This window comes from Triplophysa dalaica, chromosome 7 (genome assembly GCF_015846415.1).
Source record: "Triplophysa dalaica isolate WHDGS20190420 chromosome 7, ASM1584641v1, whole genome shotgun sequence".
Classification (NCBI taxonomy): Eukaryota; Metazoa; Chordata; class Actinopteri; order Cypriniformes; family Nemacheilidae; genus Triplophysa; species Triplophysa dalaica.
In genome coordinates, this window is record NC_079548.1 from 19,854,985 (window position 1) to 19,880,049 (window position 25,065).

The following is a 25,065-nucleotide window of genomic DNA, read 5'->3' on the forward strand; positions in this document are numbered from 1 at the left end:
GTTTATGAGCAGCCTAATGAATGGGAAATGTACGCGTCCCTACGATCACGTTCTGATGAAAGGAAATTATTTGATGCTACTAACACGACAAAAAGGGGAATAACAAACTGCCCTCGAAATGACGGAGGGACTTCAGATTTTTCCGTCACTGGTATAAAAAAATCTGTGAATGACGGAGAATTTACAATTAATGCGATCTTGTTGAGGAAAATCCGTCTAAAAACGTATTTTGTCTGCTCCCATTATTTCCTAAGCAACAAGGAATGGTTCTAACTGTGGCAGACCAATCATAATTTTGCTTTTTTAATAAATTTACATACAATAGGGACGCTACATTTCTCTTTGATATCACAACATGTTTTTACCAGGATCAATGGACGAAAACCATCACTATATAAACTCGTACACGGTGGAAAGTCCCCAGAGCTTGGGCAAGCTTTTAAACAATGGTTGGGTCACTTTAAGGTCAGAGCAGGTTTCAAAAACCTTCCCAAAATCTTAGGCCTCAGACATAACTGGTTGCTCAAAACTGAAATGTGCTCAAAACCATATAAAGTGCATTTGTGCATGTAATCATTTATTAGAAATACTGATTTCAATGTCTATAAAAGTGTGATTTATCCATGTTGGCTACGTTTACTACGAAAACTTCTTAGTTAAACATAATCACAGTGCATAACATAATTGTGGTGAGTGAAGAATTGATTGTGGTGTCCTTTTATTTTATACTATTGTTAAAATCCGTCATAAGTTCCATAAAAATACCAAATAACCTCTGAACATGATGCATTTATGTAGTTTTCTCTGTTTCTCTTAAGTCTATGAGGGTTCACAGTCAGTTGATGAAGGAGGACGGACTGTGGGATAAGATCGCTACCTCTGCTAACATGAGCATCATGTAAAAAGCATATAGAGAAAACAACCACAGCTCTTTACTAAAAGCTGCACCTGTTAAGAAAACAAAGCAAAAAATTTGTCCAATAACTGCCAGTCATTTGAGTTTGTGACAAAACATTTTGCAGAGTTATGTATTGTTCATAACTGAATAATATAATTAAAATAGAAGTTTAATTTGTTTCATTAAGTACAAGATTATGTTATAACGCCTACATTTTTTGTATTTTGTGTTTTTAAGGTGAATAAAAACCTTTTCCTCTCTATATATTTAATCATTGAGGATTTCTTTAAAAAAAGTCTAAAAATCTTGACTGGTTCTCGTGGGATGACTGTAGTGTCACACCCCTAATCCAATGTGAGAAAAAAAACAAAAACCAATACAGCCCAACGCTGCTGTTCTGCCGCTCTCTCCTTATCTTTCCATTCATCTCTTCATTGACAGTACAGGGATTTTCCTGGCTCCAAATGAGGAAGAGGTGGTGCCATCCTGATCTAGTACACAAACAAACACACACACACACACACGTAGGCCAACTGTACCTTTAAGTGAATTAACCAAAGTCACTTTGAGTTTGACATAAAAATGACAATTATTAAGTTGTATAAAATATTACTTTTATTCAACCAAATAGAAATGTTCTTTTATCATATAAAGTTACAAATGACAGTCTATTAAATGTGCGCAGCATTTCTTGTGAAGACTCACTACATAATTTGGCGCGAGCCTGAGGCGGCACGACTTTTGATGGAGGCGTCCGCCACCAATTTCTCTATGTAGGAAAACCTAGCAGTATCTCACTACCTGATTGCGTCTTGCATAACTGTCAACATTCCTGTTTTTGCCGGGAGTCTCCCAGTTTTCACACCCATCGCCTGCCATCCTCACGTTTTGTTATTTTTCCCGTGAACTCCCATATCACGAACAGACAGAGGGGGCCTGTCCATGGAACGCGGTTGCAAACAGACCAACGGAGATCGGAACGCGTTCGCGAACAGCCCTTGGAACCCGCTTCACCAGAACTCAATCGCTTGGTCTGAATGAATGAATCATTCTGCTAAACCTCATACCATTAGACATGTGCAACAAGTCTCTTTACTTTCAACTTTATTTTCAACTCAACGAAAACAGGTTGGTTGCCTAACTAACAAGAAAGTGTAGCAAGGACACTTACTGCATTGGGGTCTGACACAGAATTCTAACTTCCTGTACTCACATTTCCTTTAAAAAAAAACACACCCTCTGGAATAAGACTTGACCTCTGAACCTGACGTACATCATTACGTACTGCCATGGAATGTATGTGAGGAAGTAGCCGTGGTTACTTGTGAACCTGAGCGCTTACTAGGAAATCTGGTTTTACAGGCAAGCCAAGCCCAATCGTGATACATGAAAGGCCGGATGCAAAAACTGATGGCATCAAAATGGCTGCATCCCTAATAAAAGTAAACAATATCATTCATGTTATAAAGGGAGTTTCTCAGGACAGAAAGCCGCCAGCTCTCACCGGAGGTCTAGGGTACGTGAACGGGCATCAGGTTATTTGCTTGAAAGCATATGCATAAATAATAAATGAAACCGTTCCGAATCAGCTGCTCAAGACCTCCTTCACAATCTCCCATCTCCTCTTTCACACTCATGTCTCGCCGGCACTCCTCCTGGGAACCGGCTTTCCAGTATCTCGGGCTTCACAGCTGCCACTAGGAAGATGTAAAACCTTCTAACTTAACAGCTGTGTTTGTGCCTTCAAACTGCTCCCAATGTGGCGGCAAATAAGCTTTACAAACGTTGACACAGGTACCACCATCAAACTAATCGGAGTCTTTTTCACCTTGCTTGAACATTTGTTGTGCCATGTTGTGTTTGTGCTAAAGCTTTAATCAGTGACCTAAAACTGCTCCGAACGGGGACTAAGAAACGGCTGTCTGAGAACGGAGCCAGGAGCGCACTGGCAGCACAGCACACAGTAGGGATGCGAGCAATGTGACCGTTGAACTTTTTTCCACTGCGGCAGCTCTAGGACTGCAACTGTTCCGCATGCCTAACACGACTCCAGCATGACAGACATCAAAGCAGGCCGGTCCAATATGCAAAGTCTCTTCTCAGTCTCACATGTCAGTGCTCCCATGGGTCTGTCCTCAGACGTATAGCTGTTTGTCAATCAACAGTTTTAGGTCGCAATACATAATGGACAGGGTGTTCTAGTTAAAGATGTGGCGTGAATTTTCATATTTACTAAAAATAAAAACTTTATAGTCTTACCCTTTATAGAACATAAAGCAAATTGTTGGGTTGAATAACATCTTTTGGTTAACTCAAATGCAATGAAAAACAAGAGCAGGATGACAGTAACTCAGTTATAGTTCACATTTACATTGCTGCTGTCCTTCTGAAACATCATCTCCTCATTCCCTGATTTTTTTGCCATTATAATTAGTGACACTTCATGTTAGTCACTGGAATTTGCATACATCTAAACCAAAAAAGTGCTTTTGTGCACAGTATGTAATCATTAAAATCTTATGTTTTTCCATTTCTTGAAAAATAGCGAACCTGGACATACGAGGTCCAAACAGCGACAATATTCCTTTTATGGTTCATAGTCCTATACGCAGAAAGACAAACTTCATAAGGGAAACAACACTTTGGCACGTTTATATCAGTGCTAGTGTTATTAACTTCTTTACTAACTTTAACAAAAATTTATAAGATATTAAAAATGAAGCGGAATAAAAGCTTAAGTCAGAAAAACAAACGTGTTGGATTTAATCTGACCATTCACTAAAATTGACAATATCAGAGGTGACTGATCCCTCTCCTACTGCCACAACCAATACACCACCCCCTTCTTCCTCTGAATAACCCCCCTCCCCCTGCTTACTCACACACCCCCTCTCTCCCACCGGGAGGCTGCATATTCGAAGCTTTTAGCTTTCTTCCTAACAATGCCACCCTTTTATACACAATTTCAGGCGGTTTCGTGGAAAAACGTCCAGCGTAGGAAACATTACTTGCATACAGAAGCATTAATAGAAGCGGATTTAAAAACCTTTAAATCAAAGTAAAAGAACATCCAAAATCTTAAGACCTAACATCACCAGCAACCTACTAGCTAGCACTAGCTAAAGAGAACAAACTACAAACAAACAACACCAAAGTACAGTTGTGAAATGTTTTAAAGAGCAACTAAATCAAACGCTTATCAGCTTTACCTTTTAACAGGGACAGGGCAACGTGCAATTTTTTCCAAAAGGGCATCCAGTGTCTGAAAATCCAGCAAATCGTTAGACTTGGAATGCATTTTGTAATCCATTTAGGAGCTCCTCTCAGCACAAAAGCAAAACCAAAACAAAAGGGGAACTAATGCAAGAAAAGTTTGTCACTCAATCCCAACACACAGCGACTTCTCGCTCTCAAATCTCCAGTTTTGACGAATGTGTCCCAAAATCCACTGCGCCAAATACATGTTAATCCATATTTAGTCCACCATATTCCTGAGAGAAAGAGGTTTTTCGTTCCTGAGAAGCCTCTGATCGGAGTCTCTGTTCACTAGTGCTAGAGAGAGAGGCCCGAGACTGGCTGGATCTGTTAGCTCTGTGCGCCGGTCTTCTCTCTACCCCCTCCCCCCGTCGGCAGCACAACGGCCCAGTTGCCACAGGCACTTCGCACCATTGTGTGTCCCCCCTCAAGCCTCGCTCACACAAACCGCCTCCACTGGGGTGTCAGCAAGGGTGTCAGCAAGTGGGGTAGAGCGAAGACCAGCGAAGACGTCTTGGTAAAATCCAGAATGCGCACTTTCTTTCTCTCGGTCTCTCGCTGAGAGCAGCGTGCTCTTACTCAACAGTGAAAATGGCTCTGGCGCTTCCTCATTGAGAACAGGCACTACCCTCACACCCCTCCCTCGGCTCTCTCGTGCGTCTGCTCGTTCTTAAACCCCTCCCTTCTCTTTCCCATCAATAGCGTGAGCACTCTCCACCCTCCCTCCCTCTCTCTCTGTGTCTTCCGGCCTGCCTCTCTCTTGCTCTCTCTCTCTTCATAACATCATTCACACACACACACCTTTAGCTCCCCACCCCCTTCCTGCCTTCCTTTCGCCCTCCCCCACACACTCTTTTCAGACCAATCTCTTGCGTGCCTCCCCCTACTACACCAAAAGCCGCCTTATCTGCTGCCTCTCCGCACACGCAGTGCACATTCACACGTCTAGACTGCACTGACACACACAAAAAAACACAACGCGCCACACTGGGGCTACTCATACAACGGGCAGGAAATACACGCAGAGCCAAATATCACTGATGGCTAGAGAGCGTGTTTGGATTGGGGGGTTTACAAGGAGGAGATGGAAAGACTGAGTGAACTCGTGGGAGGGTGAACTGGAGGACAAAACATGGATCCACCTCCATATAACACACGAAAGCTGGATCCACCACATTCTTTTTGGATCACACTCGCTGTGTGACGGGATGTGTTGCGGAAAAACAGTCTTGCAGACAAAGGTTGCCAAAGAGTTCAACTTCTTTTGCTCGAGGCAACAAAGTTGAGATGCTTAAAGATCATCTAAAAACACAGCATCTGGCTTGAATGTTTAAGCAAAACTTTCAAGAGTTGTACAGCATATTACACCAATCGAGTCTTTCATTTTTATTAGCCAATCCCCTTTTGTAACTGTTAGTTACAAGGCTACTTAGTTTGTTTCTAATTGTGGCAAACTATAGGCTTGTTGCGATAGTCGGTGTCCACCTGCACAGAGCTCCATCTTCCAACACCCCCTAGCAAAACCCTTACCCCCGGTGTCACCGGTACAGCCGGTGTTTTTACATGCCGATTAACCGGTGGGAAAATTCCATCACTGCAACATCCATTGGATGATGTCTACAATAAATAATTGCAATGGGCAATGTCATCCACGTCTTTATACAGCAAGAGCCGCCCAGTTATGAAGTCAAGAGTGTCTTCTCTTTACATGCAAGCTGAGCAGTTATTAAGTCAGGCGCGAACAGCACAGGTATATAGATATAAACTGCTCTGTACAGCACAAGTTAATATGCTCCCTAGTCTTGTTTATTTCAGTTTTTCACAGAGCAGCAAGAGTCATGTGACGACCGTTATGTCTGTCAGCCATCGGCGATGGAAGGTGGCATCCTCTATCGGACCAACCCTAATCACGAGCGCAGAACGCAGCTTCCTCCATTTAAAGGGATAGTTCACCCAAAAACAGAGAAATATATGTTATGAATTACTCAACCTCAAGCTGTTCCAAACCTGTATAAATGTCTTTGTTCTTTTAAATACAAAGAAAGATATTTGGAAAAATAAAAAAGATTTTAGGGGCACCATTTACTACCATGGTAGAAAAATAATTGCAGTCCTCAACCACAACACTTACCAAATCTGCGAGGAACCTGGGGGTGATGTCCGACGACCAGCTGAAATTCATCGCTCACATTGCAGCAACCACTCAAACTTGCAGGTATGTGCTCTACAATATCAGGCCATTCCTGTCGGAGCAAGCCTCTCAGCTGCTATCACAAGCTCTGGTCATATGAAGACTGGACTACTGCAATTCTCTACTGGCCGGACCGCCAACCAATGCAGTCAAAACCTTGCAAATGATCCAGAATGCAGCTGCACCCCTAGTTTTCAATCAGCCTAAAAGAGCCCATGTAACACCCCTCCTAATTTTCTGCCACTGGCTGCCCGCATCAAGTTTAAATCTCTGACACTTTCCTTCAGAACGATAATGGCAAATTCGCCCATTAACCTAAACTCACTGCTTCAGGTCTACATCCACTCCCATCGTCTTTGGTCTGAAAATAAGCGACGCCTGGTTGTTCCATCACAGCGAGGCACCAAATCTCTTGCAAAGCTTACGCATTCGGTTCCCCTGTGGTGGAATGAACTGCCAGCCTCCACCTGAACTGCAGGATCCTTCACAACTTTCAAAAAGCAGCTCGAAGCATACATGTCCCGCTATATTTGAATAACCAATAACTGTCTATGTATTGTGTCTAAGAACAAAATCTTGTTGTTCATTCTCTGCTTTGCTTACTCCAACTTTATTCCTCCTAGTAGCATGGCCTTGTAAGCTAACCGTACTGTTTAACGTGTTGACAAAAAATATATATATTCTCCTACTTGTAAGTCGCTTCGGATAAAAGCGTCTGCCAAATAAGTAAATGTAAATGTACAGGTGGGTGTGCTAAACCTTCCCGTTTTTCTAAATTCTTCAAAACATTCTTCCGAATTTCTTTCTTTCCGTTTAACCGAACAACAACATTTTTACAGGTTTGGAACAACTTGGTGGCAAGTAAGTGATAGAATTTTCCTTCTTGGATTATTATCTCTTAAAAGTAAATTTGACATTGAATTCTTAACCTGTTTAGCAAACAGGGTACACTTTTTATCTTGGCGCTTGAGGGACTTAAAGGGACATCGCACCCAAAAATTCAGTCATCATCTACTAATCTTGTCATTCCAAAGCTGTATGACTCTTTTTTGTCTTTAGAACACATATTTTAAAGAAGTCTGGCAACTAAACAACATTTGCCCATGTTGACTTTGATTGTATGCACTCATTTCTCCAAGTATGTTAATGAACGAAGTGATATCTAATATATATATTAAATAAATGTTCATTTCTTTTTGGGTGAACTATCCCTTGAAAATGTAAAGTCACACAACAGTTTGCCATTGTACTGAATCCGACCAACAGAATATTCACTTACATAATCTCCTTTTGTACTCATACAGAAGAAAAAGTCATGGGTTTGGAATGACATGAGTGTGAAATAAATGTATATACACAATATTCACATGACCGAGGCAAAACCTCTCACATCCCCTCAAGACTTACATCAACTGTCTCCTCCCCAATCAACCCACCATCTGTCCACACACACACACATCTTATCATTATCATCATCATCATGACTCAGGCTAATTTCCCTCCTTCTCCCCCTCTCGCCCGCTCTATGCCACCTTTACCTCACTGTCTCTCTCACTTCAGGACCACCCAGTGCCACCGCAGCCACACAAGCTGATAGTCAGTACAGGCAGAAGGGGAAAATGTTGGAAGAGGAGAGGGCGAGTGGGAGAGTGACAGCGGCCACCGTGGCGGCGAAAGCCAAAGGCTAGACTGCTGTTATTGGCAGAGGGGAATGCGGTGGAAAACAGAGATGCCAAAACAAGAAAGACACTGAGACTCCCCAATTAAAATTTTCAGCGGAAAATTGTGTGTGAGCTTAGGACATCAACACACCAAGACTGCTCCTGAGCCTCACAACATGGCTTTTATTCACCTAATGTCCACAAAGATTTGATTCTGCGACTATTGTTAATAATCACTACACCCCAAAAGGGACAGGGATTTAAATTAAAGGCTAACAAGCAATTATCTTGTACTCTGCGTGAGCACTAAAGAGGGGCGTTGAGCCACGTGAGAGTGAGAGATCTCTAAAGAGATGAGGTCACCACATCACATACAATGTAGAAGAACAGATGTGAAGGGGGTGCTTCTGTAAATTCAACCAACCTTCTGTAGAGACAAACCAAACACACTTACACAACATATTGTTTTGTCCCACAACGAAATATTAGAAGCAGTATAAACTTTATTATTTTATATTATAATGAATGATGCAAGCAACATTTAGCGGTTAAACCACAAGTGTTAAAACTTGCTGTGCAATGTTTCCGCATCAGATGCTAATAATAATCCCAAACTCTAGAAACGGCAACAAACCGCAACAACTAACATTTTGACCCTGTATGGTCACACACCATTTACACGCTCTTAAGAAAACACCCACTTCATACTCTTTCTTTGACATGTTTGCATTGCTGATGCACGACACCCCTCTCCATACACGCCTTGTGAAACATTATCTACAAGCACAGAATGCATCCTGACTCCCGGAAAGGACAGGAACCTTAACCTCTGACCTCAACCCCTCACATTCCAGGTAAACCTATATCCCATGGCTGACCATCTGCACTCACTTTTACTGCCCTATCGTATTAGTCCAACAGTCTTTAAGTCTGTGATGGGAGTTGTGTCTTCAGGCTGTGTGTATTGCTGGGACATCCTCCAATTTCGCATTCTGTTAGGAAGCCCTCTGCAGCAGAGAGCCGGTGCCCGGGCCAAACAGCGGCAATCCCTCCACCCAGAAAGCACGTGCGTTTCCCAGCACAGCCTGAGACAATAAAGCAGCTGCCCGGGTGACAAAGCACTCCAAGAGGCCGAGACGACCCACACCAGCATTTGGTGGCTGTTTCTGTGTGTGTGTGTCCTTACATTCAAACATAGATGTGTTTGGGATTGGAAGGGGGTTCAGAGGAACGGGGGGGGGGATGGGAGGAATGGAAGAGAAGGCGGCAGTGAGCGCCTTCAGACTTCTCAGCCCATTAATCATCTGAACGTTTGAGACGCCCGAGCCAACAGGGACCTGGCTGGAGAGAACAGGGAAGAGTAATCTGCTGCGTGTGTGTATGTGTGTGTGAAAGCGATCTCTTGCATCAGGGAGGGGTGTAAAGGGTAGAGCAGGTGAGCAGAGCGTGAGCCCATGAAGAAAAGACAAGTACAGGATGGACAAAAACACAACAAAGAAAGTCTTTCATGTGCTTCATTCAGTGAAATGAAGAGGGGACAAAAAAAAGAGAGCTCTTGTCTCTCCCCATCTGCTCCTAACGTAAGCCTCCTGTGGCATACAGGACAGAACACCTCCCATCTGTCCTTTGTGGCTATGTGCCCTACAATGACACAGTAGCCATACGCAGGAGAACGGGCGTGCCTGCAGACACCTTGACCTCTCTCTGGCTCCTGTCATACGACTGCACACTCCCGTCAAAACAAGTCTCGCATTCACACATCATCTTAGCTGCAGACACAGTCTTTGGAGGACGTAGATCCTCTTCAAAAAGGTACAAGTAGGAGCAGGTCACCCATTGTTTACTATTAAATGCATTCAGATAGTTTTAGTGCCTTGTTCAAATGTACAATAATACGTCTATAAGCTCTACAGAGACAGGACAGATTTAACATGGGAAATTTTGTCTTTTTAATACACGTATCGCTCTCTCGTTTTACTGTCAGTTAGTTGACAAACACTGCATGTTAACGCAGTGACAACAGACCCCGGGCTCCTCTCACAGAGTTGACTCGTTTGCGGCAGTTAAAAAGTCTCGATAACACATCTGGCAATTATATGTGAATAAAAGCCAAATTAATTTGGTAATAATATAAATATATAAACAAAAATGAATGAGCAATAAATTGTGCAAGTATTTATTAATCTCATTTGAAAGTTATTTAAAAAATACAACTATTCATGTAAGCTCAGGTCCATTAATACTGACAAATACAACTTTGGATTTAAATAGTAAATGTATTAGCAAAATTAAAATTAGATTAACAATTCATAAATAATGTTAAAATATAACTCTTTGTCTAGTCTTGTTCAATTTAACTTTTAAATAAACCAAAAAAATGTAGGGCCTTATTGTTATGCCAGTTTGTTCGGTATCGTAAATGGTCTCGAATACCGATATTTTTTGTGGTATTGAATCGAAGTTAGAAATTCCAGTATTGTGACAACACTACACTTGACTAAAGGAAAACCTGGCGTAGAGTTAGACAGATCCAAATACACAAAGTTGTTCTGAGAGCATGTAAATAGACATGTTCGTTTCAACAAAGCATTATTATAATAAAAATATTTTCAAATGCACTACTGCAGGCATCCTATTATACATAAAATATTAGCTTTTGAACAGTGTTGTGGCCATGTTTGTTTTTCAGTGTGCTTTCACTTTTGGTATCCATATCAATTCCAGTATTAACCTAAATCCCAGACTCATCATCTGTGAGGCACAATTACTATTTAGCACTCTGCACTTGTCAGTATGTGTAGTAACATTTTCATGTCCTTGCATTGCACTAAAGATAATTGAGGATACACAAGGTTGCAGTCAAAAAACAAGAGGGAAGCTATCAAAAGATTCTTGTGAAGTTGTGAACACAGTTACAAAGGTGTAAACTACAGCTCAACTGACTGAGCGTTTACATATACAACAATTTTCTATGGAGCATGTGGATTAATAATAACCTTACATGTTTAAATGAGAAACTTCCGGAAATAAGGCATTTACACAACGGACGTGACGATGAAACATTAAAGGTATAACTTTTGTGTTATTGTGAGATTTCGTCCACACCGGGGATACACAATAAGCTACAATGGATTCTATATTATTTATGTAAATGCTACACATCACGTGCACTAGTGAAGTAATAATGAAAAAAGGTGTTATTAGGTACTAGGGCTGCACAGATACCGGTACCAGTATCGGTATTGGGCCTGATACCAAGCTAATGTACTCGTACTCATTTAGATACACAGATACCAAAGACCAATACCTCACGTTACATACCCTACAGACATTTTTGCTTTGAAAGTGAGTGACAAGCACATAAAATGTAACAAGACATAAAAAAGTATTTTTTTCATAATGTGCTAGTCAGTCAGGATAAACTTTGCCTATTTAAGTCCTAAAAGTTTAGTTTAAAGATAAGGAAGGAACCAAGCACAATGTTCTCTCACCATTCTAACACACAAAAACAAACAAACACATACACACACACACAAAGTGTTTGTCGCTGTCTCGCGGTTGTCAGAGCAGAAATGAAAACCGGTATATTTTTCTGTAATTTATTCTGCAGCATCTTCTGTTTACATAACATGTCCAGTTAAGCAGGCTGTGCGTCAGTAAAATTGATCAGTGGGGAAACGCGGTGCTCTGTGTGTACTGTAGTTAAATGTATTAAACGAAACTTGAAGGGCCAAAAAAAAAAATGCCTCTATGATTTTTTGTATTCAATTTACTTGAGTTACTCGATGAATCGTTCAAGCCCTAGTGTGTTGTGCTTGGAAAATTTCCACCTCACAAAATAAATACATGAAGCGGCATCTGTATTGGTATTGTTTCTCGTTTCAAATGTGACATAGGAATTAGCACAAATGTCCTAAAATTAAAAAGGTAAAAACATCAGGGGAAACCTGCTTGAATTCTTTCTTTTCTTGGCACATAAAATTTTATAGGTACTAAATGCACCAAAAACCATCAGGAGAAAAATCAAATAATCCATTTATGATACAACTGCTTTATTGATTACATGTCAATCCTTATACTCGCTGTAGCTAATTGTGTACCCTTGAAAACCTTGAATTCATTGGATGAATATTGCTTCATGGCTGCAGACATTCTACTGGATGCATAAATCAAGATACAATGAATTTCGCCCACTCAAATAAAGAAGGGTAACATATTGATGAGAAGACTTACATTCTGGCTTTAAGAATACAAATTTACCAATAAAATATAACAACGTCCTAAAAATTACATTTCATGGAGTGTGTAATGTTGCCGTGTGTGAATGTAAGCAGTCCGCCAAGTTGTGAAGCCGAAAGGGAAAGAATAACAAAAGTTATTGGCATGGGAAAAAAGGAGTCGACTCTGAATCACCTGAACTGTGGTTCTAATTTCAGTTCTACGCGGTAGACCAATCACAGCAGACTAGACCATCTGACCAATCAGCTCAGAGTAGGCTGACAGAAAGGAGGGGATTAGAAGAGGAATTTGCCTAACGAATCATTTGAGAGTCAGTCAGGAAGTACATTTATCCATTTGGTAAAAATAACTACCTATTATTAGAAAATGAAAGTGTTTGTACACCATGTATGCATGTAAACTGTTGTTGGATACTTCATAAACCATAGTGGGACCCTAAAAAAAAAAAATCACAAAATATTTACTCTTTAAAGGATCAGCTTCTATTTTGTTGAGCCATCGAATAAAAAAGCATTCGATTAGTATGTCAACACTGAAGGAATTATAATTGGAATGAATGAAAGGTACTGTTGTTGACTTACATTTTTGTCTCTCGTGTGAAGAGTCTCTTATCTGAGCGCGCACATCTTCTCCAGTAGCACTCAGCAGAAGAGCTGCCTTTACGAGGTCCAAAGAAAAGTCACCGGCTCCAAATCAGGCTACGCTGATCACACAGTAAGAGGGCCACCGCTGCAGAGACAGAGATAATGAGACTCTTGTCAAGTCTGCACACATGTAAACACTCCTAACCTCAAACTCTCAGTCATCGCTATTGCAATGAAGCTATCTGGAAGTTTGTCCGATTCAATTTATTGTAACAGCAATCATGTCGTAAGAAAATAACAATTTTGATCACATTTTCAGAATTAAGCAAAAATCAGCCTGTCTGGTGTCCTGTTCATTTATTCTTGTGGCACCCCCCTCTCTTCACAGGGTACACTCAAAATAAGGCCAATGATGGAGTTGCCATGGTAACTCAACTCCGGAGAAGAGCACAAAAAAAAAAAATTGTGAGGAGAGGGAAAAACAGCCACCCAACAACAGTTCACAAATACATTCTGCACGGTTATCTGAAAGTCACGAAACAGCAAGATATCTACTGTCCAATAAACCACTTTTAGGAAAGCAAACAATCACATACATTAAATTCTATTTTAGAAATGGTACATTTAAATGTATTCATTTGCAAGACACTTTATTTTAAAGGGCCTTACAAATGAGAGTGCATTTAACATCTTGTCTAAGGAATCTCTGCACCTTGCCTGACCTTTTGGCTGATATGTATGTGCTCTTTATGCTTCCTGAAGGCTATGTACACAGTCACATGACAAGAGTACAGAGGTACAAAGTTTGTATGTTGACCAAACATGATTTGCTATTGTTCCAAGTGACGTAAAAATGTGTCGATTAAATCCATTACATAATCAATTAAAACTCCTCTGAAGGCGGCAATCCTCTATCCTGTAGTAAGTAACATCCTGTTTCATTCATCCTGCCTGCAATGGCATACGATGCATCCTTGATATCGAGAACACATTCAGGTACTTTCATGTGTTCCATGTTCTTGTGTATTGGAACCAGACTTTGACGCTTATTAATGATTTAGAGCTAGAACACAAGGACACAAGACCGCTCAAGAACGCATTTTGAGAAACGGCCATACTGACCTTTACTAGAGCAAAGCAACTTTTTGTGAATATGCATGCTCAAATCCCTCGATATTTTTTTACCTTAATTTAACTTAAAAGAACAGACAGGAAACACCAAGGCACAGTGGACAGTCATACCAGGAACATGTAATATTTCTTAGTTTAAGGGAAAGTGTTAACCAAGCACACAGGAAATGTTAATCGTATCATTAAAGGGAGAGTTAACCCAAAAATGAAAATTCTGTCATTAATTATTATTCGCTCTTAAAGGGGTCATATGGCACGAATACGTGTTTTTCTGTGTCTTTGGTGTGTTATAAGTTGACCATGCATGTATCAGAAACGTAAAATTGCTAAAATTTAAGTGTTGGAACAAAAGATGTATTTTATCTAAAAGCGAATGCTCACCCAGACCTGCCTGAAACGCCGCGTGTAACCACACCCCCACACATGTACGTCACTTTGTGTTATGATTTGATAAAGACCGCCCAAATGTGTATGCAAGTAAGGTGGGCGGTCTTGTAAATCTCATTGTACCATCGCCGGCACAGCCTGATGTTCCGAATATGGTAAGAGGCGTTACATTTCCGTGCAGTATTCGACCAATCACTACGCACTTGTACCTGGCCAATCATAGCACACCTCGCTGTTTAGAGCGATTAACATTGTAAAATATCAACGGCGGAGCAAAGAGGAGATACAAACATGCACGGTATGTGGAAAATACAGCGTTTTTAAACATTAAATCATGTATACACAAAAGCAAACAATAATATTTGTTTAAGCGGAGTCAAATGACCCCTTTAGGTTGTTCCACATCTTTACTAATTTCTTTGTTTGGTTGAACACGGAGAAACATATTTGGAAGAATGCTTGTAGCCAAACAAGTCTACCCAAGTAAGAAAAATGACTACTGTGGTAGTCAAGCGCCCCAGAAGTGTTAGCTGTCCTACATTCTTCATAATATCTTGCATTGTGTCTGACAGAACAAAATACTAAGTCATTGTTCCCACTATGGTAGTCAATGGGGTCCAAAAACTGTTTGGTTACAAGCATTCTTCCAAATATCTTTCTTTGTGATCATCATAACAAAGACATTTATACGGATTTGGGGTGAGTAAATGGTGACAGAATTTTCATTATGGGTGAACTGTCCCTTTAACCACATCAAATTATTTTTCAATATAATAACCTCCTGTTTATGGTCCCTTTTTCAATTTCACAATTGTAAAACAAACTGAAACTTATCACGATGGCACCTTAAAATAAAATCCTAAAATAGTATATATGACATTTTACGATATTAATCACTTATGACAACAGCACACATTAAACATAAGGCTAGTAAACCTGACATTCAACAGCTGTCAATCACAGAGTGATTTCTGATAACTAACGAGCGGCAAAGACTCGTGGCTTACAAGTTTGAGTGGATGGCGAACAATTAACAATCATGCCTTATTAAGATTGTATTAACACGACAAATATGTGATTTTTATGAACACATAAGTCCACTGTGAAATCTCACACGTATTTCTGCACTAAAACATAAGATTTCCTCTCCGACAGAAATCTCAGCGCGAAGCCGCTGCGATGCTAACGCTACTGACAGGCGCTCCTCCAAACTGTCAACCTTCTCAACAATACACACTCCCATATCACTCACAAAATGTCACTGACACCAGAAAATATCAAATTAAATCAGCGTATCGACTCTACTGCCGTTTATCGTCATTTAAAACGTTTAGGTTGAGGGTTTTGCTATCCTCAGGGAGCAACACAAAATGGCGACTGCGGGCAGCTCAGACGAGTCCTTATCCTGAAAGTCCCTCAAACACTGACGGTCACGGGGTTTTACTCGCCTCACACAGGCTTACAAACACGTATAACATTTACCAGACAAATGCATCAAGATCAAGAAATTATAATTGCCGTTAAATGTGGAAAATGGGTGCACATTTCTCAGATACGCTATCAATGCTAACACTTGTGTGTGTGTGTGTGTGTGTGTGACACGGGCTCCTCCGGCGTCTTGCACGTATTTAAGCGTGTGTGTATTATCAAAACACACACTGACACACTCACCCAACAACTAAAGCCAGCGAACAATACGCCTCTGTCAATGTCAGACGCTGGAAGCGAACTCAAAGCACTTCACGATCGCAATTAATCTGACCGCGCGTAAGTGCACGCCAATTCACGTAGAATTTTACGTCAAATTCCCCAGCATTCCCGCACAGGGACACGCGAGATTTTCGCGCAGGCTGCGCAGAGCAGGGATGCGATGCTCTGCTAGCATTGCCCACCAAATGGCCTAATGCTACTTAACAACCTGGGCATTACATAAACGTGCCACATTACCTCGTTTCTTTGACGCGCGCGTGATGTCTAAGGTTAATTCAGCGCTAAAACACAAATAAAACGAGTTCAAAGTGTAAAAGAGCGTCAAACTGACCCGTTATTGTGGACGAGTTTGTCTCACTAGGCAGTTAGCAACACAGGCCGCTCTCACAGCGCGCAGCAGACAATCATTAGGCACTGTTTGGCGCGTTTGACCGCTGCAGGAAACGACATGGCGCGTACGGAGAAGGTTAATTCGAAATAAACGCTGTGAGGAAGTGTAAAAGCTGCTTGTTTATTTACCTTCTGTATTTTGTTGTGAGGTCGCGCGGGCTCTTTCTCTCTCACAATCCAGAACAAACAGCCCGAGACGTCGGTGACGTCATGCGCGCGGAGGACGCATAGGACGTGAGGACCGCTATGGCTGCTGTCACACGTGTGAAAGACCACTTAAAAACGCTCTTCTTTGATCTCACTTTGGCGGTTGATCAGTGTCAATAAAACGACGTTCTTTGTAGTAACAGAGCACATCAGAATAAATCAATCAGATATAAGCACGATATCTTAAGTCTCTAATATACTTTTACATTTTTAGTCTACTCTTATTTGTTTGTTTGTTCGCACTTTGCATTGATTTTCAATGTCGTAATTATTGCGTGAACTCAAATGATTTTTAACCCGTAATATCTTATTCTATCAACCTTATTCGGTTTCATAAAAGTCACATAAGAAAGCTCATACATTGTTCAAAGAAAATCGGTTTACAGTAGAAGCAAAAACTGCAGTGATTTTGGTTTTAGGGGAATTTTTGTAAAGCATATATTTTTATAATTACACATTTTATCTTACGACAGAACACAAGTCACAAGGTACATCCACGAACGTGTACATTGCGACCCCGTGTGGCAGAATAAGAGACGTATTTAGGAGTGACTAAAATTATTATTTACATGAACTACACTTTTTTTTAGATTTATTTTATAAAATCCACTTCTTTGTAAAAAATCTAATAAAAGATTTACATTATGCATTATTAAAGACATAAGTGTGAACGTTAAAAAATAAATATAGAAATAGAAGGTGTTAAGATAAGGACCATTTATCTGAGCCAATCTCCCAAACATCAAATATTTAATTTTCAACATTACCAGTGTGTCACATTATGGAAACAAAATACTTGTTTATCGTTGGTACAAAAATAGCTGACCGTTGTTTGGCCTGTGTTTCAATGCAGTCACATGGGGTTTATTGTGACAGGGGAACTTTTCCAAAGATAGGGAGCTGTTGCTAGAATAACCTTGTGTCATATGTCTCCCAAACTATTACATGTACTATAATGATGAGTAATTCTTTAATGCAGTTGCTTCTACTACCAACACGTCTAAGTTTGTGGATTCTCTATTTTGTATATTACATTGTAGTATATGGCACAGCTGGAATCACTGCTTGTTTTGTTTTGATCCGAATTGCCTGCACTGGATTTAGAGATCCATATGGAATTTTCCAGTGGACCACCCGCAAGAAACCCCCAGCTTGCCTACAAGACCCAGCACTTGGTGACCATGCATATTTGAAGGGCAGGGTGAGAGATCTTTACGTATATGCATATAGATGACACAATACAAAACACCTATATATATACTACATCAAATATTAAGTAAAGCAATTTGTTTTGGGTGCCATGAACTATTTAAAATACATAGTTAGATGTGGGGATTTTTTTCCTGAAGAAAGGTAGGTGAAAGGTTAACTGATGATGACGACTCATGTCTTGTATATTTTTGGGCATCGTGTGTTTTAAGATTAATCCACAACCTTCTTGCACAATCTTTTTCACAATATTAAGTCATTGAGGAAATCATAGTTGTATCCGTTTATCTCTTTGTGAGTCATTGTCAAAGGGGATTTTAGGCTATATAAATATTAGGCTACATCTTTTCCAAATCTGAAAATAAAAATGGTTAGCGATGGTTATGGTTATATGTATGCAGAAAAAGCTTTTAAATCCACTGTAGTGACCTTTATGTGTTAAAGGGTACAAATAAAAACAAAATACCATGGTTGCAATAGTAAGACCGCGGTAACCAAAACCACGGCATTTGTAGTAAAACTGCCAATTAAAATGGCAACCAATCTGCCCAAAATCCAAGGTTACTACACTTTTACTAATAACACCATGCTTAATTGTAAAATATATTTGTATTTTTCTTCTTCTTATACATCTTTTGATAATAAATGAATACATATTCTAGAATCAGGATGTCGTGTTCATTACTACTCTGGACTTGATTTTCTTTTTAGAGTTCAGGCTTGAGGTTTCATTACGTCAGTAAAGGAAACCACAGGAAACCACTAATGCTGTTTCTTCACGGATTCCCGGAAAATTGGTGACATCCTATTTATCTTCTTTCCTATTTCAAAATGTTGCACTAAACAGTGCTTCTGTATATTTTTATTTCAGATCACAGATCTTTTTGACTAATTTAAATGATATTTATCTGAAATTTAGCTTTGGAACTTTTTGTTTACAGAAGTGTCCATTTCCTGCAGGTACTCCTGGCGTTATCAATTAAAAGAATTCAGCAGCCACTACCACACGGTGGCGCTAGATCTACGCGGCTGTGGGGATTCAGACGCTCCGGTGCAGCTGGAGGAATACTCATTAGAGAAACTCTTATATGACATCAGAGACACTATTGACGAATTGGGTACATATGCATACAGTATAAACACTGTGTGATATTTTTGGAACTAGACAGATCATTGAAACTGAAGTTGTTTTATTAGGTCACACAAGTTGTATATTGGTGGGTCATGACTGGGGTGGGATGCTGGCATGGCATTTTGCACTGGAGCGGCCTGACATGGTGCGGCATCTTATAGTCATGAATGCTCCTCACGCTGCATCATGGCTGGGTATGAGTGTGTTTCTCAATTCCAAAGTTCAAATTTCCAGTTTCAGTTTTGCTTCATAAATACATTTCTGAAACTGAATCTTTTTCTGGGTATTCAGATGCAGTTTTAAGAAGACCTTCTCACCTGTTGCGTTCTGGTCATGCGTGCTTTTTTCTGTTACCTCTGCTGCCTGAGATTGCACTGTCTCTTCAAGACTTCACGGTTGTGTGATCTTTATTTTTTCTCCCACACATGCTTTGATGAAATTTGTTAATATTCGTGATGAGAAAACAACTACTGCTGGTTTTACTTGGTGTTCGCTGGCCTAGCTAATCTCCCACTCTCTCAAGTTCAATCAAGCAAAACGTCTTTAAACCAGACTTTATATTCAGTCTGGGTAAATTTCTTGTCTTTCTGCTTTCTGTATTTCCTCATTGGGACATTAGTGAACTCAGAAATAGCGAACTCACTGCAAACCACATTTTCACAATTTCTATGTCCAGTTAGTGCGCAGTCTGTTCTGTGGCAAGAACATGGGGATAAGGAACAAAGAGAAGAGACTGACCGAGGCCCAGCTGGAGGGTTACTTATACCGCCTGTCTCAACCTGGAGGACTCACAGCTCCTTTAAACTATTTCCGCTCCCTCCTGAGGTTTAAAACACACTTACACTTTTACGACTTTGAATGAATCACACACACACACACACACACACACAAAAGTATACGCCGTCTATTGTATCGCTGTAAGTGGTTACTATGTACCCCTGTCTCTACAGTAACACTCTGTACAAGCATCAGGACGTGGATGTGCCCTGCATGCTAATTTGGGCTGAAGCAGATAAAATACTGGTGGAGGGAATGTCACGAGGAACCCGACCTTACACCAGAGGATCTGTTGTCATTCACACTGTGCCTGACTGCAGCCACTGGGTTCAGCAGGATCGACCTGAGATAGTCAACAAACTGCTCTGGGACTTTGTTCTGGATAAGGATATTGTGAAAAAACAACCAGGCCAAACTTCTGGTTCCCCTGTAAAAGAGGCAATGAATGGAGACATAAATCATGACAGCCACTAGCTTCAGCATGGTTTTTGGGCAAATTTCCTCTGAAAATAACACAACTTGCTTTTTACTCAGATTTGTCTTGTAAGTTGCTTTGCATCATTTTACTGCACTGTTTTAAATTCACGCTTGCTTAATATCTGTTATCAATGAATACTTGAAGAGAGTTTGCATTTAAAAGATTTGTTTTAAGTTTGTTAAGTCTTGAGTGTCTTCTTGTGATCTTCATGCAAGCATTTATATATCAAAACAAGTCCGTATATTATATGCCATTTATCTGAAAAGTGAACAGAAGAAGCCACACATGATCTATAGCGTGTTATACTTCCTACGCTATGTGTCGGAAACGACATGTTTAAATGTATAACAACATAAAAATATATTATGAGACAAATTTGTAGATTCATTCTATATCTGTGGTCCTGTCACTCTTGGGTAGGGAGTGGTCAGTTTGTATTATAAGGTCAGAGACCCCAAGATGGTTAAGGGGTCCCGCGCAGAAACCCCTTAGAATTTACATTGTGTTCTTCTTTTTTTGCTTTATTTTCAGAACTGTTTATATATGTTTTCACTCTTCCGAGTTTTGTTACTCCATTTCTTTTTATTGTACTCACTGGTGTTTGTAAAGAAGAATTCTCTGTAAAGCTGTCATGAAAATGTATTGACTATATGGTCAATACTATAGCCTAAAATAACATTGAAGTGAAACATTTTCTCTTCCGGTACATACATCGACAAAAGTGCAACCAATTATTTAAGTTTGAAAACAATGCTGTATGTTTTTTTTAAGTAACACGCTTATTTATTTATATATATGTTTCTTTCTTTATATATGGAAATGTATTTTAGAAAGGGGGTCTCACACAAAGTTTCATCATATTTTGGGGGTCGGTAGGAGGCTACATCATTGGATGCCATAGAGCAAAACAAAAAAAACAATAAACACAATAAATAAGTGTAAAACATAAAACAAATATATGATATAGATTTAAAACATAATGCACTATAGCAAAAAAAGTAGAAATAGCAAATACATTTAGCATTTACTTGTGGAAAATACCGCAAAATGATGAAACGCTTTTGTTTATAACTTTCGTTTACGTTCATTCCAGCAAACATTACTGGAAATGACATAATGTCTCTTGTCATAACCTTTTATATTCATTTAAACGTGATTGCGGCACACCTCAGCGTCGCGTTCATAGGTCCCTCGACGGGTGACTTCGGCCAATCACATTGCGAGAGGCGGGATCATCGATCTCCGATCTCTTGCGCTTCAAGTCAAGATTTATCCGCACACACTGCCAGATGAGCATTTCCGGCAGGCGCACGAGAGCCAAAACAACGACTCCCGGTCAACTCCCTGTGAACTTTTTCTGCTTTGAAAGTCCGTCGTCGGTAAGTGTTGTAAACTTTTACACCGTTACGCGAGTGTTATATTGAACATAAGTAAATAATGTTTCTTTGATCTGCCAACCGAGTCCAGCTGCGCTTTATCCGTGCAGAACAAAATGATCCGGACTTTTGCATTCAAGTTTCATTTACTATATGCATAAACTTTAACCACGACTTTCAGTTCCCTTGTCTTTTTATGACATTTTCCCTCTTTTTAGGGGAACAATGCTGGTAAAAGTAAGAATTAGTAACCTAGTTTGTTCTGTAAAAAAACCATTACTTCAATTTCACAGTGACTGATATCACAACTTTAAGGCCTATACATTACTATAATCAGGATTGTCTGATATGATCCACGATCTTGTCCTGTCCCCGTCATATACACCCTGGTTAAAAATTAACATATCATGGACTTTAAATGCGGTTATCAATGTATCAAATGTATTCCTTTGTTTCAGGATTGGAAAAGCCATAGTGACACACCTAGACAGCAGTAACACATGTGCATTGTTTAATATGTACAAGCACCATTTCAAATGGAGGTTGTTGGAATCCGAAATCCCCCGTCTGGAAAAACTGGCCTAACTGACAACAGCTAACCATTTCATCTGATTTACACAAACCTCTCCAATAATGTTATCTAATACCTGCGAGGCATATAACAAGAGTGTCCTCTTCTTTTACAACGAGACTGGGAAGCCCATTTCGAGCGAATGGAGGTCGCAGGATTTTGTGGTGGTCGGACTCGGGATCCCCATTTGCATCTTCATCATTCTCGCGAACATGATGGTTATAGCTGCCTTCATCATCAACCGACATTTCCACTATCCCATCTATTATTTACTGGGAAACATGGCGGCCGCTGACCTCTTCGCGGGTGTCTCTTACCTCTACCTGGTGTTTCACACCGGCCCGTGGACCATCAAGCTGACCATGAACGAGTGGTTCATCCGGGGAGCTTTGATCAATATGAGTCTGACTGCCTCTGTGGTCAACCTGCTGGCTGTGGCTGTGGAGCGCCATCAGACCATCTTCACCATGCAGCTTCACAGCACCATGACCAAGTGGCGTGTCGTGATGCTCATAGTGTTCATCTGGTTGACCGCCATCGTCATGGGCCTGGTCCCCATCATGGGCTGGAACTGCGTTTGCGATCTGTCCACGTGCTGCTCGGTGGCACCGCTGTACTCTCGCAGCTTCCTGATGTTCTGGGCTCTGCTCAACCTCCTGGCCTTCTTCATCATGGTGGCCGTGTACACCCGCATCTTCATCTACGTGCGTCGGAGGAGCCAAGAAATGTCCCCTCATACCGACCAACCCTCACACAATCAGACTGTTATCAGCCTCATGAAGACCATGTCCATGATTTTGGGTAAGACCTTGACACGTTGGCGTTTATGATATAACTCTGTGTGTGTTGTCTTCAGTTCTGTGGTTTTATAGTTTGCATGCAGGCTTGAAAACTAGCGTTTTTAAAGAAAAGTTCACTCAAAAATGAACATTTACATACATTTACTCACCTTGAATTTATTTATTTATTTTGATGAACAAAGAGAAAGATATTTGGAAGAATGTTCTTGGTCACCATTGACTCCGATAGTATGAAAAAATGCTTTATACATTTCTTTGATTTGTTGAAGATATTTAGAAAAATAGTTCTTAGGCACTTTTGACTACCATTGTCATTTTTCCTACTACAGGAGTCAATGGTGGCCAAGAACTGTTTGGTTAAAAACATTCTTCCAAATATCTTTCTGTGTTTATTAAAACAAAGAAATGTATACAGATTTGTAACAACTCGAGGGTGAGTAAATTAATTCTCATTTTTGGGTGAACTGTGCGTCTTGTATTTAGTTGACATAAAAACTAGAGATAAGCATTTAAGTATAGCTGTTAAAACTTGTTTTGAAGATGAAAAACAAGACAACAAAGCTTATCAAACCAGTTTGGCCCATTCATGTTTTAAGACATCTGTTACCTCGAACAAAACAGTTATCTATGTTCCCTAAAATTATAGGTTTGAGTTTTGTTTCCTCTGTTGAATCTCAAAGTATGAGTGCCGAGTATTTAACTCCAGCGGAGTGGAAAACAAACAAACATTACAACCCAACTGTAAAACTGAATTTAATGAAAAACTATGGCATGTGTCGAAGTTGTCCAATACAATTTTCATCATGTAGTTTTGTCATAGTTTTACACAATACTACCAGTTCTGCAAAACATAGTATGCAGCTTTAAAGTTAGGTCTGTGTTTACAATTTGCTCAGTAGATTTATTAGACCACCTGTCATAATAAAAAGAAAACACAACTATTTTAGGATTCTGTCAAAAACAAAACATTTGATCATCTTCTAAGCAAATAACAAACTGAAAGAACTAAACGGTCTTTATTCGTTTGTATACCCACTTTTGAGCCGGCACAAAGGAATGAATCAAGCGTAACATTCGGCTATTACAAGTATTTTGTAGGACGGCAAGTGAATAACTGGTTGAGCAACAGAATTAAAAAGTGCTTTCGTGTATGATAACATTAATTATATATTTACATTAGAAATACTACTGTTCCTTAAGAGCTCACACATACTGCTGGATTAACCATTACAGAAACATAAAAAAAGATTTCAGTAGGTCACCTATGATTCAGATTGGTTACATCGTGTTGGGTATAATTTTACTTCACCTTTTACACCGTATTGGTTATGGTTGCTTTGCAAAGCGCTGTGGTTTGTGCCAAATAAGGTGTCGCACAATGAACTGCTGCCATCATGTCAATGTGTTTTATGACTCTTTCTCTGTAGGGGCCTTTGTGATCTGTTGGACGCCAGGTCTGGTGATTCTTTTACTGGACGGTCTCAGTTGTTCTAAGTGTGAGGTTCTTAAATATGAGAAATATTGCTTGGTTCTGGCCGAGTGCAACTCTTTGGTGAACCCCATTATCTACTCGTTTCGGGACAAGGACATGAGGACCACCTTCAAACGCATTCTCTGCTTCCCCTGGAGAAGAATGCACCAGCATGAGGGGCCTTCTGGCATCCGCTTTGAGTCTGTCAAAACAGGGGCACCCCCTGAGAAAAGCAGCATTTTCTCCTCGAGTTTTGAACCCGATGCTAGACAAAGCATATTGTCTGTATAGAGAAAACATTTCTGTGTAAATAAATGACTTTGTATGTCCCTAGTTAAATGATTGCATGTACAAAGAGTAAATACTTCATTTTTGATAGCTTGTTTGTGGCGTGTTTTTGTCTCGGTTTGACAATGGACATATTAGAGGGCTTTTGTGTCTGTTGGGTACAAGCCACAGGCTATTTCGGTGCATAAAGGAAGTTTTTCTTGTTCATGCATTTTCATTTAAAAACTGCCCGTTTTGACCCAATTTATTTAGCTGGGAATTACATCAGGGATACCAAAGTGAGCTGAAAACATGAGAAAACACAGTAAAA

At 40.1% G+C, this 25,065-nt stretch overlaps 3 protein-coding genes across 8 annotated transcripts in view; 2 read left to right on the top strand and 1 right to left on the bottom strand.

The window, feature by feature from the left end:
- The window catches only part of brd4 (bromodomain containing 4), a 40,668-nt gene extending 23,969 nt beyond the window's left edge, over positions 1–16,699 (bottom strand). For 2 of the 5 annotated variants that reach the window (XM_056751943.1, XM_056751942.1), the window contains exon 1: positions 4,108–4,758. In XM_056751943.1, coding sequence (XP_056607921.1) covers positions 4,108–4,208 — 101 coding nt within the window. In that variant the 5' untranslated portion in view covers positions 4,209–4,758. Of the gene's footprint in view, positions 1–4,107; positions 4,759–12,825; positions 12,974–16,017; positions 16,143–16,387; positions 16,527–16,575 lie in introns of those variants that run through there. The other 3 variants (XM_056751944.1, XM_056751945.1, XM_056751947.1) reach the window with 3 other exon arrangements.
- LOC130425635 (epoxide hydrolase 3) lies at positions 16,214–20,624 on the top strand. Of its 2 annotated transcripts, XM_056751949.1 has the most exons (8): positions 16,214–16,325; positions 17,758–17,854; positions 18,574–18,659; positions 18,823–18,980; positions 19,060–19,188; positions 19,286–19,389; positions 19,671–19,819; positions 19,945–20,624. In XM_056751949.1, the coding sequence occupies exons 3-8, from the start codon at positions 18,628–18,630 to the stop codon at positions 20,243–20,245; spliced, it is 873 nt and encodes a 290-aa protein (XP_056607927.1). In that variant the 5' UTR covers positions 16,214–16,325; positions 17,758–17,854; positions 18,574–18,627; the 3' UTR covers positions 20,246–20,624. The 2 variants fall into 2 exon arrangements, with proteins under 2 accessions (XP_056607927.1, XP_056607926.1); XM_056751948.1 differs by lacking the exon at positions 16,214–16,325 and having other exon boundaries at positions 16,821–17,854.
- A 900-nt stretch (positions 20,625–21,524) lies between these two features.
- Positions 21,525–24,845, top strand: lpar2a (lysophosphatidic acid receptor 2a). The gene is made up of 3 exons (XM_056753136.1): positions 21,525–21,628; positions 22,084–22,997; positions 24,424–24,845. Exons 2-3 carry the CDS (start codon positions 22,259–22,261, stop codon positions 24,756–24,758), a joined length of 1,074 nt encoding a protein of 357 aa, XP_056609114.1. The 5' UTR covers positions 21,525–21,628; positions 22,084–22,258; the 3' UTR covers positions 24,759–24,845.
- Positions 24,846–25,065: the final 220 nt, after the last annotated feature.

What these genes read in the sequence shown, in the direction of transcription:
- LOC130425635 (XM_056751948.1), top strand. Translation starts at nt 17,609, where the DNA reads ATGATGAGTAATTCTTTAATGCAGTTGCTTCTACTACCAACACGTCTA. An exon ending in AGACACTATTGACGAATTGG is followed by an intron (nt 18,981 to 19,059) that starts GTACATATGCAT and finishes TTGTTTTATTAG; the next exon opens with GTCACACAAGTTGTATATTG. An exon ending in TGTCTCTTCAAGACTTCACG is followed by an intron (nt 19,390 to 19,670) that starts GTTGTGTGATCT and finishes TTCTATGTCCAG; the next exon opens with TTAGTGCGCAGTCTGTTCTG.
- lpar2a (XM_056753136.1), top strand. Translation starts at nt 22,259, where the DNA reads ATGTTATCTAATACCTGCGAGGCATATAACAAGAGTGTCCTCTTCTTT. An exon ending in GACCATGTCCATGATTTTGG is followed by an intron (nt 22,998 to 24,423) that starts GTAAGACCTTGA and finishes CTTTCTCTGTAG; the next exon opens with GGGCCTTTGTGATCTGTTGG.